The sequence below is a fragment of the Magnolia sinica genome, chromosome 11 (genome assembly GCF_029962835.1).
Source record: "Magnolia sinica isolate HGM2019 chromosome 11, MsV1, whole genome shotgun sequence".
In the NCBI taxonomy this organism is placed as follows: Eukaryota; Viridiplantae; Streptophyta; class Magnoliopsida; order Magnoliales; family Magnoliaceae; genus Magnolia; species Magnolia sinica.
In genome coordinates this window covers 11,729,411-11,745,122 of record NC_080583.1, presented here as the reverse complement: position 1 = coordinate 11,745,122, position 15,712 = coordinate 11,729,411, and the positions used below count along the sequence as shown (strand labels likewise).

The window sequence follows — 15,712 nt, the reverse complement described above, 5'->3', positions numbered from 1 at the left end:
GATCATCACGTGGGGCACAACCTTTCAAAATAATTGGATGGCTATGATAAAACTGACCAGAGTCCAAAGCTCTTTGGCCGGGGATAATCGCATCAGCCCGAATTGAGGAGCTCAGTTCCAAATAAATGAGCGGCTCAGATCTCCTACATGTGGGCCACATTGCTAAGTGTGAGGAGCTTGCGTCAAAAAATCTGACTCGTTCGAATTCAGGTAACAAGAGCCAGGGAACAAAACTACCGTCCATTGCTCGAGTACGCACCGCATCATGTAAAATCATGCCTAAAACTTGTAAAACCACGTGGCCTGGCTCACTTCAGTTTTGAATGGCCAGATTTTGGGGGTGTCCACCTATCATGATGGGGGGCAGCTTATGAACGGAATGGATTGAATGGCATTAAACAAAACACTGGACTCAGACATTCTGGAAGATTTTTTAATGGTGCATATCCCCATCTCAACTGTTCCTGTGGTGTGACCCACCTGTATTTTGGGTCAACCTGATTTTTACTGTTCATAATGACATCACTACTGGATGGTACTCTGTGGGCCCCAACATAACATGATGTATGTATTTCATCCACGCCGTCCATCCATTCTCCCCGATACCATTAGCAGGCCTGATCAGATTTTAGGATTCTCGGATCAGATTTAGAGGCAAACGGGTGTATTTCAAATCCAAGTAGCTACTTTTTACATTTGACAGCCTTCGAATTGAAAGTAAATGGAATCATGGATATTTCAAATACACCCTTTTGTTGTGTTTTGAAATCTTAATAAAATGCTGTGTAATTCCAGTGTAATCCAAGTGATATGCATTTTTTAGCCCATTTTTAAAGGTAAGAGAGAGTATAACAAAGGTGCTGCTAGGCTACTAATCTATTGTAGCCGTAGGACGATGATTATGATAATCCAAAACAATCCAATTATCGGTTGCAACATTAAAATCACATCAATAGAATGATTCGAATCATCCAAACATTAGACATCTAAATGAATGGTAAAAAAAATCAGTGGGTCACTCGTTTATGATCCTTACGTTTGTGGCCCACCCTAGGCTTGAAATTTCCTCGTTTTTGGCCAAGATATGTATTTCACTGGGCCTATTACAATCATTCTATCGAATATCACATACATACTAATTTAGGATATGAAAATTGATTTAGTTAATTAAATCCAAGTCATGGACATGAAGAATACCAATGCATTCCAAATACAAGCTCCCAAAACGGAAGATTTAAATACCAGTGCATTTCAACTAAACATAACTGAGGATTCAGAATCACCTTGATTCCAATATAATTGTGATTTGGATTCCAATGCATTCATAATCCAAGCTCCCAAATGGGCCAGAATTGATAAACCAAATCGCTTCGGTCATCAACGCAGGCAAGAATCCAGATGCGCATTCAAAATGGGATTTCTCAGAACCCAATTTTGAGAGTACATCGGGATCGCGACCACCATCAATGAACATCGGAAGATTTTAGGTATACACAAAAAATATAATGTACACAGAGAAGTTGGTCTCATGTATTATTGCAAAAAATGTGCAATTTGGCTTTTTTTTCCCCACTACCTGAACAACAACAATCATCTATCTACACAACATTGAAAAAAGAAAAGAATGTAAGGTGATTAAAGATACCGAGAAGTGGTCGACTCAATGGATCGACAAGGATGGACCCCAGAAGCTACAAACATTCGATAGACTTGCGAGCACATCGTCGGACTCTCCTACAAGCACATACATATATAGATGAGCTAATCCTGAGCTGATTTTCAGGTTCATATGGAATGCCACATAAAACAACACAGTAACATGTCACATACCTGTTATAAGCCTGAATGTCATGTTGGTAGAGTTGAGCGGCCTCGGGATTCGCAGGACTTGCCGGGTTTGGGTCAGTGAGTAGTGACTGTAACAGTTTGGATGGTCATTAATGAGATGATTAGTGGGACCCATCTATTACCCATGGATCCACTTGTGTGCTTCTGCATGCATGTCCAGTCTGGCAGTGATCATGTTGGGGAGTCGTGTTTTTAAGACTCGGACAAGTCAGATGATGACTCCGTCAAACCTGATCCAGTTCAGCAACATGAGTCACCCCAAAGATTCACCCGATACTTGGGTGAGTCGGGCCAAATTTCACCCCAGACACAGGCGAGTAGGGCCAGTTCACCCTCGGCTAGGATAGGTGGTGACTCGACTCGACTCGACACTGAGAGAGTCGGTTTGAGTCACTGACACCTTTAACCATGTGGGAATAAGGAGAAAGAAGAGGAGAGACAGACCTGAATTGATGTCAAAATAGTACAAACATTGTGACATGGTGACCATGCATCCTGAATGATGTCCATGCAGAGTGCCCCATCGTGATAAACTGCAAAATCAAGGAAAGCGGGTAAAGATATGCTCTAAGGGCTGCATTTGGGAGCACAAGTGAAATAAATTGCGATTATCCAGCTTAATCAAGAGGAAATGACAAAACAGATGATACTTTCCTATAATCCATAATATGTAGCAGCATGGATTGATGGCTCGTCCAAGTTGGCTGAAATTCATCTTAATCAACTTGGATTCTTTGGGTCTGATCCGGTTTGCTACCAAAAGTCAGAATTGAAAATGTGGGGTGACTCAGCTGTGTCACCTCAGACCCAGCTGAGTCATGACTAGACCCGGGACTGGATGGGTTGGTCCAAATCCAACAAGTCTTAATTCCTCAATGTAGCCCCTCAAAACTGAGTCCCAATGCAAAAGCAACATAACATTATTTTGGAAACCCCAAGGGCTAAGACCCTGGATGAATGCAAAGGGTGGTGTAACTACAGTAGTTATTTTCAATTTTTATTAGGCTAATAAATGTTTTTTTTTTCTTTTTCTTTTTTAAAGATTACTAGTAAATGCAATCCAATTCAATTAGATTGTGTCCAAATCAAGGAATGCCGTAACGGCCATTACAGGGCCGTTTCAGCCATAATTTAATGGTAATGGTACCAGCATTATGAAGTCATAACAGCTGTTACGGAAAAAATGACCGTATTGGCCCCATTATGGCTGTTACCGGAGTTGTAACATTCGTAATGGGGCCAATAAAGTTTTTTTTTTTTTCAAAAAAAAAAAAGAAGAAAAAAGGAGCTTGTAATCGCCGTTTTGACCTCTATCATAACTATAAAGGTGGTGGCTGTTACGGAAACTGTTACCATTTTGGCACACATTGGTCCAAATCCAACCAAAAGGAGAAAACATTGAAGCATAGATTAGAAAGACCGAGCCTTACAAATGATTTGAATCTAGTGCTACTTTTGAAACATGTTACAGAAGTTCGGAAACAGTAAGGAATAGACTTTCGATTGAGGGCATCCCAACCCATCCTCGGCTGCTTGGATTGCAACACAATATGGGCCCTGTGCATCTATCAGGCCTACAGATCATGTGATCCATCAAGATAAGTTTGGAGTCAGGGTATGATTTGGTGTTATTGGATGGCAATTTCACATGATCTATCGATAAATATATTTACTAAAGAGGAATCAATTATGATGTGTATCCGAGTTTGATATTTAACTAGGAAATCAGCATCAGCCACTGACGGTGACAGAAAATCATAAAGCGAGAAAGCATGTGGAAAATCATATCCTGTCATCTTATCAATTTTATCAATCTCATCTGTTACTATTGTACAAATGGCTATACGGTAGCACAACTAGGACTGTCCATATGGTGAACCACTATCAACTGGATGACCGGAACACCCAATTAACGCAATCTTCTCTTGCTGAATGTGAACCTTTACCAGTCTTGGTTTAGACTGTTCTTTTGAAGGCCAGATACTAAATACCCAGGATTCTTCAATCAACGTGAATTTTGAAATGTGACTATCCACAATAGGACTCACTGAATAGACAACCTGTCCATCCGATCATGCACCCACGTAGGCCGCACTAGGATATCAGACATCCAACTTTCTCTCTACGAGGCCCTTCTGCCAGGTTCAAAAAATTATGTAATTCTCGTGGCTCAAATAATTAAATCGGACAGCAACTTGCCTATAGGTTTCTCATCGTAGCATCATCAATTGTTTCCTTTTCATCAAAAGAATTAAGTTGGAACCAGATGGCCAAGTTCCTTATCTCTAGAATTCCATTCTGCTGATTCTTGACTCAAGTAGTCTATCACATCAAATAGGAGCCCTTGACCATACCAAGCATCAAAAGAGGTGAGAGGATTTGGCCCGCACATATTCCATCAAAGGAGACATAGATGGTTGGTTTGTCCATATTAGGGTTGCAACTTGGATTTTGCTCAACCCGGACCCCATTGACCTAACCTGATTTCGAGTTGGGTTGGGTCAGGTTGGCAAGGTCCTCAGGTCAGATTTGGGTTAAGCAAATTCGGGTCAGGTTGGGAACATCACCTGTATTTGGGTTGTGTCATGTCAAGTCGGTTTGGGTCAAGTATAGAGGAATTCAGGTCGGGAACCTCAGCTTAGAATTCAGGTTGGGTTGGGCTGCAGGTTGGGTCCTCTTGAGGTCATGTCAGGCTTGACTTGACCCTCAACCCGACCCAATGCACCCAAGTTGCACCCTTAGTCCATAGCAATGGAGACCAAAACTGCACTGGTTAGGAGTTGGTTGGTTCAAGTTGAAGATTCCAAAAGGGCAATGAGAAGACCTAAAAGGATATGAGTATAGGTTGTAAGGAAAGATTTGATTGATTACCTACAGTTCAACTGAGGACCTGGTCCTCTAAGGAGATGATCCTCAATAGAGTGGAGTGGCAAACAAGATTCATGTAGCCAACCCCAATTAGTTAAGATAGGGCTTAGATGATGATGGTGGTGGTCATAGTGATTGTGAAATTGCACCAAAAGACCTCTATGAATGGAAACCGATCGATGGAATGTGGGGATTAGGCAGAAGTTAATCTCTGTGAGGACCAAGCAGTAATGCTATTGATTAAATTCATGGATTTGTTGTACATTAAGGCCATGATACCTAGCTACTAGCATATGCTCAAAGTATCATGTCTTACAATTTTGGAGGAATAAAAAACATTACCTGGTTAATAAGTTTTAAAAAAGAAAAAAATTTTAAAAAAGAAAATTTTGAATAGGTCATGAAACTAAATATCCATATTCATATCATCAATCTTTGAGAAATGGAGATGTATATCCCCATACCCACATTCTTGTCAGTATCAGTATCCAAGTTTGGGTTCCACAGCTCTAAGTGTGTATTTGAGAAGTTTGGTTTAATCAAATTGCATAACATACAAAACGGGGTTTGGGCCATTTTAATTCCTAACATCAACATCCCCCAACTACAATTCCATGCGATCCAAAGTTGGCCTCAGAAATTATCAGACTTACCATTTGTGGGCAAGCCCATCATTACGAATTTGAGTGGGGTTGATCCACTTTGGTCATTTCCCTTTATTGCGTTGAACTATTGCAACTCAATTGAAGAGAACATCAAAACAGGCCCTAAGCTTTTGGCACAACAACAAGTTCAGAGTCTGAATTAACTAATGTTAGTTGTTAGTTAGCAGAGCAATAACTCTAATCCATGCAAGTTCCTTGGACTCAAGTTGTACAAAAGGGAGGTGGATCAAACTAGTCACTAGGAGAACCAAACACGAATTGGCCATTTCATACATGCTTTCTAGAGGAGCAAAAGGAATCAAGACCATAGCAGCCACAGTTTGAGGACCCAACTCAATTCAACTTGATGTTTAGCCAATTTGGGTGGACTCAAAGATTCGACTCTGCATTTTAAATAAGGGAATTGATATCAGCGCCCACTTTTGCTGATAGATACATCCATGCTTTTCTACATTTGGGATTCCTAAAGTAGAAACTTCCAATTCAAAGCCTTTGAAGAAAAAGAAGAAAGAGACTAGCATCACTCCACAGAGTCACTCAAGTCCACCGAGTCATGGATGAGTATACTGGCGCTCAAGATTCAACCGAGTTAAGTCAACTTGGCGGAGTTTCAAGTCAAGTCTGACAACCATAAGACCAGAATCAACAGCGAAGATAGGTAAAGGAATGCATCTAGAACACCCAATTGTTCAACTACTGATAATCATTTCACCAAATCTTTCGATGCAAAGGAATCATGCTGGCAATGCAACCAATTAAAATCATTCGATGCCCTTAAAACAATAAAAATAAGCAACCCAAGAATCTAAAAAAGAAAAAAGCAACATCCAATTCAGGACATTCGAACCCATGTAACAATCAACATATTCATCAGTCCAATAACATCTTTTACAAAAATAGAAAATAATCATACAGACCGTTGGGATGAAAAACCTCCGATGTGAATCGGACGCGAGGGGGCTTCCCCGGATAATTATCCCCAAAAATCAACCGCAACCCGAACACACCACCTGCAAATCCCAAAGCAAGATCAATTAAACAACCAAAAAGATAAATATAAATAAATAACAAGAGAAAAGGAAAATGATGTTTGGACTACAAAATAAAATGATCGTTCCACCTCCAACAAAATTAGAAATTTTATATGGCAAGATCAATCCCTATAGGGGTGGAAAGACTAAATTAAGGGGATGAGAAATTAAAAAATAATAATAATAATCTTCCTTCTGGTTCTTCTTCCTACCCTCCCAAGGCGTTTCGTCGGGACCGAATATCATCGCACTCCACACAAACAGATTTTCTTCAGCGAATGGGCTCGCGCTGCACCCCTGCCATAGAACAGAGAACCCAATTCAATTCAATTCCAAAAATAAAAATAAAAAATCCACACAAAAATAGATAAAAACCCAAAATTCAAAATCCCAAGATGCACCCAAAAACATCCAAAACCCAGCATTCAAAATCCCAAGATCCATCAAATGAGACAAAGCCCAAAATTCAAAAGAAGAAGAAGAAGAAGAAGAAGCAAATAATATACAACTCTCACCTCAGGAGGTTCATTTGTTATCGCTTTGAGATCGGACATCAGCCGAAGCTGCGCAGATGATGACGACGACATGATCCAATCTCAAATCCTTCAAATTCAATACAATCAAATGCAGAGAGAGAGAGAGAGAGAGAGAGAGAGAGAGAGAGAGCCCAGAAACCAAATCGCCCTATACACCAAAGAAATTGCTAGAATTTGAATCAAGAAAATCAAAGAAATGGAAGAAATGAGGAAGAGAAAAAGAAAGAGAGAAATACGGAACGAAAGCGAGAGGCTCTGGACAATATGAAATCACTCTTTTACTTATTTTTTTACTTTTATTTTTATTTTTCTTCTGAAGAAGAAGGGAAGAAGGAAAGGAAATTGAAATTTCAATTTGGGAGGTGATGATATCGTACATCTGGAATACACAAAATACGGTACATCCATCTCTTAACATTACACGTGGCACTTTTAATTAACCATCTGATCCATCCATCTGCTGTAAGATAGAATACATGGCTCCTATATCACAAATTACATCAACTACGAAAAATCTATCTAGCCGATCTTTCGCCTCAAAGACACGGTACAGAATAAAAAATAGTTGAGGGTCCAGTATTCAGTAGAAAAGTGACGGATAGGATTACCTTATAGATCTTATTTTAAGGAAATAATCCACTTAGTCTAGGGCCAAGTGGATGGATGGTCGAGATTGATGAATAGACGATGCCACGTGTAATGTGGAAGGATGCCCCTACGTACTTCCATTCATCAGGCTCGGTATTGTTGAGGGGTGTTTGATCCGCTTAGCTGGGCATCACGTGCACTCAGCAACTGTACAGATCACACACATGCATCAGAACTTTCAATCCAGACCACCGAAAATAGTTGGACCTAACATAGGTAGTATCCAATCATAAAAATGCAATTAGAGGAGTTTTTGTTTTGAAATTAATAAAAACAATCTTACAACTATGTACCTATTATTTATGTAGCTTAAAAATTTTATAACACCTTCTTTTATATACTTGGTTAAAATATTTAATGAAATATATAATATAAGTGGTAAAAATACTTTTAAAAAAATTAAATTAAATCTTAATAACATTACCATGTTTCTCTATATAAGGCCATCATGTCGTATGTTTAACAGCAATACATCCATCATTTACTAACCGTTATATTGGTTATTTATTTAAAAGATCAGTATGATATAAAGCTTAGATGAGCTATGTTACTAAGAATTATATAAAATATTTAAATTCAGGTTAAGATTAAGCTTATTTTATTTTATTTTTTTATTTAAATCTAATTTGTGAATTACATATGATAAATGGGTTAGACGAAACATACACATCAAAGTGGCCCATATAAAAATATATGATTTTCATTTCATACATACTGTTTCTTATGGAGATAGAGCAGATGTCCTAGAAATAACATAGTGGGCCACAAAGCTTGGGTGTTATACTCTTGTGTAAAACCATGCTGTAGGGGAATCTAGTCCTTCGGAGGCACTGGAATGTAGCCGTTGATGTAGAAGTCAAGTGGGCCACATGACATGAAAAAGTGCTAGGCAAATGCTTACTATTGAAACCTCCCTAGGGTCCACTGTGATGTTTAGATGCTATTCCAATGATTCACAAGGTCATGCCTACTGCGGTGAACTAAAAATGCAAAAAAATTAGTTCGATCTAAAATTTATGTGGCCCCACAAATGTTATAACGGTGGATGTTCAATCCTTACTATTTCTTGTCATGTAGCCCACTTGAGTTTTAGATGTGCCTCATTTTGGGCTCATGTCTGAACATAAGATGGCGATGGAAAGGGTGAGTAACACAGAAACATCATGGTAGGCCCTACTTAGCTTCCAAGCCCAAGAATTTCCTTGGCCACATTATTACAAGGAATCCACTGATACTTTCCTCTTAGCGTTGTGCACACGTGCGTGCCTAGTTTTTATGTGCTCTTTGTGTGATATATAAGGAAATGATACTATGAGGTTGAGCTCAGTGGACCCCACTGTAATGTGTGTTGAACATCAACACCATGCATTTGATGGGTCCCCTTTATATTATGGGATATCCAAAAAATACCCATATATGGAACTCGGTTGGCCATACCATCTAAAACCATGTCAAGACATGCCTATAACATATAAAAGCACTTGGTTGGGCCCACCTAAGTTTTGGATGCGGCCGAAACTTGGTCTGATATCTCATCTAAGTGGGACGCACACAATGGATGGGCTAGATTTGTGAACCACATCTCGATGAGCTCAATAAATGATTACGAATGTTTTAATGGGAGGGTAACGCCTTTCAACTATTGTATGTGGTGTGGCCCACCCAAGTCATGGATTGACTTGATTTTTAAGCTTGTGGCCCACCATGGAATGGTGCATCTAACTTATGGGTAGATGTTTGACACATATCACGGTGGGGGCCCATAGAGCTCGACCTCTCTCCACACACACACACACACACACACACATTTATATAGCAATGGTCTCCTGTGAACCATCCCGCAGGCTACCTTGGTGTGGTCCAATTTCCACAGCAGGCTACCAAGTTCTGTGGACCCCACTATGATGTATGTGTTGTATCTACAACGTCCATCCATTTGGAGATATTATTTTAAGCCATGAGCCAGAGAATAAGGCAGATCCAAAGCTTTAGTGGACCCCACCGTAGAAAACAGCGGGAAGATTGATGCCCACCGTTGAAACCTTTCTAAGGCCCACCATGATGTTTTTTCGAAATCCAACCTATTCAAAAGTTAACAAAGACATTAAAGAAGGGAAAATACAAATATAAGCTTGATCGAAAACTTTTGTGGCCTTTAGAATTTTTTAACGGTGGCATCACTATCGCCACTGTTTTCTGTGGTGGGGTCCACTGGAGCTTTGGATGTGACTCATTCTTTGGATATTACCCTAAAATGATCTCTCAAGATGGATGGACGGTGTGGATACAAAACATATATCATGGTGGGGCCACAAAATTTGGTGACGTCACTTCTCACCCTTTCAATAGCCAATCCGCGCCCAGGTCTCCCGTGGGAAGCGAACTGCGTACTTAGTAAACTCTGTGGGGCCTTCCGTGATATATATATATATATATATATATATATATATATATATATACCATCTACTCCTTGCATCCATTTTAACAGATAATGTTAAGGCTTAAGCCCAAAAATGAAGTATACCCAGAGCTCGAGTGGGCCACACCAAAGGAAACAGTGTGAATTGAATGTCAACCGTTGAAAATTTTCTTGGGGTCCACAAGTTTTGGATCAATCTGATATTTGTGTTTTCCTTTCATCCATATATGTGTGATCTCACGAACAGGTTGGATGACAAATAAACATCACTATAGACCCTAAAAAGGTTTCAACGGTGGAAATTATTATTCCCAATGTTTCCTATTCTATGGTCCACTTGAGCATTGGAAATGATTCAATTTTTGTCTCAGCCATTAAAATGTGCTTGAAAAACAAATGGACAGCGTAGATAGACCACATCCATTCACATGGGGCCCAACAGAGTTTACTCAGAACGCATTTCCTCTCTGCGTTTGGAACTAGACCGCACCAAATAGCCTGCGGAATGGTTCGCAGGAGACCATTACTCTCTCTCTCTCTCTCTCTCTCTCTCTCTCTCTCTCTCTCTCTCTATATATATATATATATATATATATATAATATGCGTGTGTGTAAAGAGCAGCATAGGCATAGGTTGTAACATCCTAGATTTTCACTGTTTTGGATTTCCAAAAATCCTTGAAATTTTTTTTATTAATTAACTTATAATATCACTTAATGACCATTAACACTCAATAATAGTTTAAACACGGGTGGAACCAGTAAAGAACCACACAAGTCCATTTAATCAACTGTAAGAAGCCAACGAATCTGCCTAATTACCTGAACATCAAGTTTAGCCCCATGATTCATTCACAGAGGGCCCAAATCTAACCGACCCATCGCTAATAAATCAAGACAATCATAACTAAATTAAAAGATCCAACCGAAGCCAAGTCAGACAAGGCCCAGATATTGGCTAATAGACCAAATGAACCTCATTACTCTTTTAGCCTAAAACCAACGATTTAGAGTAATCATGACCAAATCTCTACTTCCACTAGTTATAAATAGGCCACCCTATAAATATAGTTAATCCAAACCCTGATCATTGCCCACGAGAAATCTCAATACCTAATTCATTCCAGAAACGCCCCAATTTTTCAAACAAGATCTATACCGCTCGTTGGTAGGCCACTAGTTTCAAAACTATAGAATAATATCCGTCTTACTGGGCTTGACGTCTATCGCGGGAGTTGGACCTGGGTGCTGTCCAGAACCGCTCAACTTGAGCTAAAGGACGAGTACATGAGAAGTGCAAATACCCTAAAAGAATGAATTGAAACTTAAGTGAATTGGGTCGTCCACTCTTATGTAAAGTTGAGGATTTTGGACCGTCGGTTTACTACCAAACTTTACCCATGGAGTAAGGATATTTTCCTTCTCATATCTGTATAGCCGCGGCCTCGATCGACTATCAGTGACCATTAAACAGACTTCTAATCATATCTGTCAATCGGCGCATCCAAATGGTGGGCCGATCATATACATACGTAGATCATCATTAGGGATAACTATCCTACGGTGTATATCAATATATACACCCTATAGTGGGCCCTAGAGGATAGAAAAACCCTCTCATTAGGTTAGTATAGTAAAAACCCAACACTTGAGGTCATTTGCACCAAATCTGACATTATAAAAGGGGCTTCTTTGGGGCACCCCTCTCCCCATACGAATTTGCCATAGGAGGAAAGGGGGAAAAGGGAGAAGAGAAAGAGGAGAAAAAAGGAGAAAGAAGAAAGGAAGAAGAGAGGAAAGGAGAGTTTGGTGGACCTTAGATCGAAGTGGGGCCCAAGGAAATCAAATCTTTTGATCCCCTACCTCCCCTCTAAGAAGAAACTCTCTACCACAACTACACCAATTGTTCCGTGATCGTCTAGGTAAGATCTTTCATCCTTTTTTCTTGAAACCCATGTGTTGAGATGGGATTGACATGGATTTCTAACATGCAAATGCTTGCTTTAGGGATTCCGGCTGTCCGACCCCAAAGCCCTCATTTCTAAGTCGTTTTTTAAGTCTCCAATAATCCATAGGTGCGGACTATTATCCTTAGGTGACCTAACACCAATTATAGTAGGAGTTTAATGATTTTGTTTGTTTGAGATGTTGAAATAAAGAATCTAGAGCAAATCTAGGAATGGTATGTTTGTTGGAATTGTATGGATTACATGTTTAGTTCTCATTTGATGTTGATCTTGCCCCTCACATGATTTAGTATATGGATGATTACATGCTCATGTTTATTTGATTTCTTCTCATATATGTTGCTTCATAGTGTGCATGATTCATTACTCTTGTGTATTTGATCCGTTGAGGTGTAGGAAGTGCTTAACTTCTTTCCTAATCCACACCACCCACATGCACCTTATTCATAATGTTGTATCTTGCTTGTTAGGAGTGTTTGAATCATATGTTGAGATGTTTGTGAACATGATACTGTTATGCTAGTTGATAACTTTGATGGTGGGCATGTTATGATTCGTTCTCAAACCCTTAGGTGGTTAGGAAACATGAGGAGAGACGGCAGCCCCATTGGTAGGGCTACCCCGGGCTAAACTCATGGGTTTAGGCAGGTGCGCATGGGCGGCAGTAGTTCGACTACATGGGCCTCTTGTGCTCAATGTCGTCCGTCACTTGCTCGCTTGACCCATGCGGTCTAGCCTATTTACTGTCCAACCCTGTTTGTTAACCATGTTTGCTCACTTATGTATAGAATCTAGAACACCCTACTACCGTTGTAGCCCATCCGTAATGAATGAAATATTGATCCACAATCTCGTGAGCCGGGCATGGTGGAATGAGATAATGTGTCTGAGCTGTCGGCCTACGCTAGGGTGACGCGCCTCCCTGTAGTGACCGCGAGCGATCCCACATTTCATCACCCCCCATGTATTTGAAGTCGGGGATGGGGGAAACCCGATGGGATCAAGGATCGCGGGGTCTCGGCCTCACACGTTGGGGGGCCTTGGCCTCGCGACCAGTTTAGGGCATTGATACGTGGGGTGTATCAGATTCTCCAACCTGCTGGATGAATGGAATTAACTAAGAACTTGGCTAACATGATCATTGCATCGCACTAGTTAGGTTGGCGACTCGGCAGTCGAGGTCGCTTTGAGGGAGTGTTGGTCATACGCGATCGTTAGACGGAGTCGCTCGAGGGAGTGTTGTGGCGAGGGCATGCATCATATCATCATCATGCATCTGCATTAACAAGGTTAGTTAGGTATTTCTGAATGATTGTCTTTTATTAAATTCATAATATAATTGATGTTTATTACGACTTAAGACTAATAGCACCCATTGAGTTAATCACTCACTCCCACTCTGGGACGGTGTTTTAAAACACCAACCAGATTCTTTAGTAGCTGCAGGTAGCGATGAGTTCGAGGAGGACGAGTTGTTCTACTTCCAGCTGATGGGCGGTTCGCCATATATTAGCAGCCTATTGTGGATCGTTGAGTGGTGAACTCAGCTTATCATTCTTTTTGGACATATTTTTGTAATTCTGTCGGGCAACGCCTTGCGCGACCCATTTATATTCTTTTGGACCTGTATATGTTGACCTCTTTCATTTCAGTAGACTAGTTGTGATTGTACTTCATGTTCCAAGGAATTTCACGCTACGCATTTTAAGCTTGATTAAACGCAAATTAGTAAAATTGGTTATAAGTGACACCCGGAAACTTGAGAGCCGATCGTATGCACAACTCCCAATTTTCAGGGCGTTACAAAATGGTATCAGAGCAATAGTTTAGAATCAATTGGGCCATGGGTCATGAGCTCACTAATGCGTCCGCTGACTTGAGAGGAAATGCAATATAGAATACAAAATGCTAGGAACCACCCCAATCCCTGAACCGTCAGTCGTAGACATAAGGCAAGACTCGATTCGACTAACTAAGAAATTTATTTAGTCCAGTCCACCTAATTCCTAGGGCCCGTTAGGCCAATTGAAATACGTGGGATTATGGTGTAATGAATTGTAAGAGTAATAAGAAATCCATGTGTAAGGTATCGCCCCTGGAATGAGTGTATCCTATAGTTTACAATACCCTGTTTAGAATGTATTCAATTAAAGGTAAATCCCAGGGTTTCCTTTCAAATTACACTTGAAAATTCATCATCATGGGATTTGGAAATCCCATATTACACCTTCCAACACAAGGCTTATTCTGCAAAGCCTATGAAATTAGTTTTAAATCTCATCCCACACTCATTCCAGACATGTCATTCCCAAATCTTAGGTTGTGGTTAGCATTGCAATCCCATTTAGTACAGCTTAATGCCACTAGCTGAACAGGCCTAAATCGAAATCCCTCTTTCCAATATCTCCTTAAGATATTCACCTGTCATCACTTTATTCTTAAACTTCCCTAGTACATTGTTAGGAATGAGCCGGAAATCAAAAGATTAGACGGTCAAGACCACCGTCCAAGTCCAAATGAGCTAATACCAGACCAAAATTGATCATTCTAACCCATTCAGGGATGAAGACATAGAGGTGAATGAAAATTTATCGAAATTAGTGAAATTGTAGAAAAATCATATTTTGACTGCTAACTAGAGGGAATCTCGTGAAACCAGTAGGCTCATTGCGTAGATCGGCTTCTCCTACCCCAAATTCATATATGGCACATCGAATAACTCATTCCGGTTGGCAAGATATGCACGTTGGAAGATATCGATCGCCCGGGAAGTCAGAGGCCCATGTGACCCCCGCCAGGCCCGCGTGGCCCCCGCCCGGAAGCCAGAGGCTCGCGTGGTCCCCGCCGGCTCACATTGCCCCCGCCGACCCACGTTGCCCCCGCCAGAATTTTTTGCGAATTTGGGTCCACTTCAAAAATTCACATATTTCCTTCGTTACAACTCTGATTTAGGTGATTCAAAAGCCAGATTGAAGCTTGATGAGTCTAATTTTATATAAAAATAAGAAAAAAAATAAAAATTATAATATAGTTAAAATTAAGATATTTTACCAACTGTCCAAAATTTATTAATTTCGAACAGTTGTTGCTCCTGGAATTTTAATAATTTATTTACAACTCCAAATGATATGAAATTTTATAAAAATGACTTTAAACTTAGTGGTGAAATATTATAAAAAATTTAAAAATAATTTAGTTACCGAAAGTACAAGAAAACTTAAAAGAAATAGAGACATTTTTGCAATCATACAAAAAAAAAATTGTTAGTTTCAGACAAATGTCAATTCTAGGGTTTTAATAATTTTTCTATAACTTAAAATGAGATGAAATTTTGTAATATGTGAGTAAACCTATTGATAACTTACTATAAAAATTTAGAAACTAGTTTAGTTACTGTAAATATGAAAGACATTATAAGAAATAAAGGTATTTTAGAAATAAATAGAAAATCATTGGTATTGGATGACTGATACTTCTAGAATTTTCATGATTTTTATGAAGCTTGAAATAAAATAAAATTTTGTAGAATAAAATTTAAATTATTAATGAATCACTATAAAAATTATAAAAAAATAATAATTTAGTAGCTAAAGTGGCAAGGATTTACTTTCGAATAACACTTGAATTGAACTAGATGAAGCAAAAATCCATCATCCATGGGATTGGTAATCCCATCTCACACTTTCTAACACAAGGCTCATTTTCCATAGCCTGGAAAGTTAATTTTAAT

General features: G+C 39.6%; 1 protein-coding gene across 1 annotated transcript; it reads right to left on the bottom strand.

Moving 5' to 3' along the window:
* Positions 1-1,508: 1,508 nt before the first annotated feature.
* On the bottom strand, positions 1,509-7,248 carry LOC131218816 (ubiquitin-conjugating enzyme E2 1-like). The gene is made up of 6 exons (XM_058213641.1): positions 6,928-7,248; positions 6,625-6,709; positions 6,299-6,391; positions 2,293-2,381; positions 1,831-1,916; positions 1,509-1,734 (listed from the first exon to the last, which is right to left on the bottom strand). Exons 1-6 carry the CDS (start codon positions 6,997-6,999, stop codon positions 1,692-1,694), a joined length of 468 nt encoding a protein of 155 aa, XP_058069624.1. The 5' UTR covers positions 7,000-7,248; the 3' UTR covers positions 1,509-1,691.
* Positions 7,249-15,712: the final 8,464 nt, after the last annotated feature.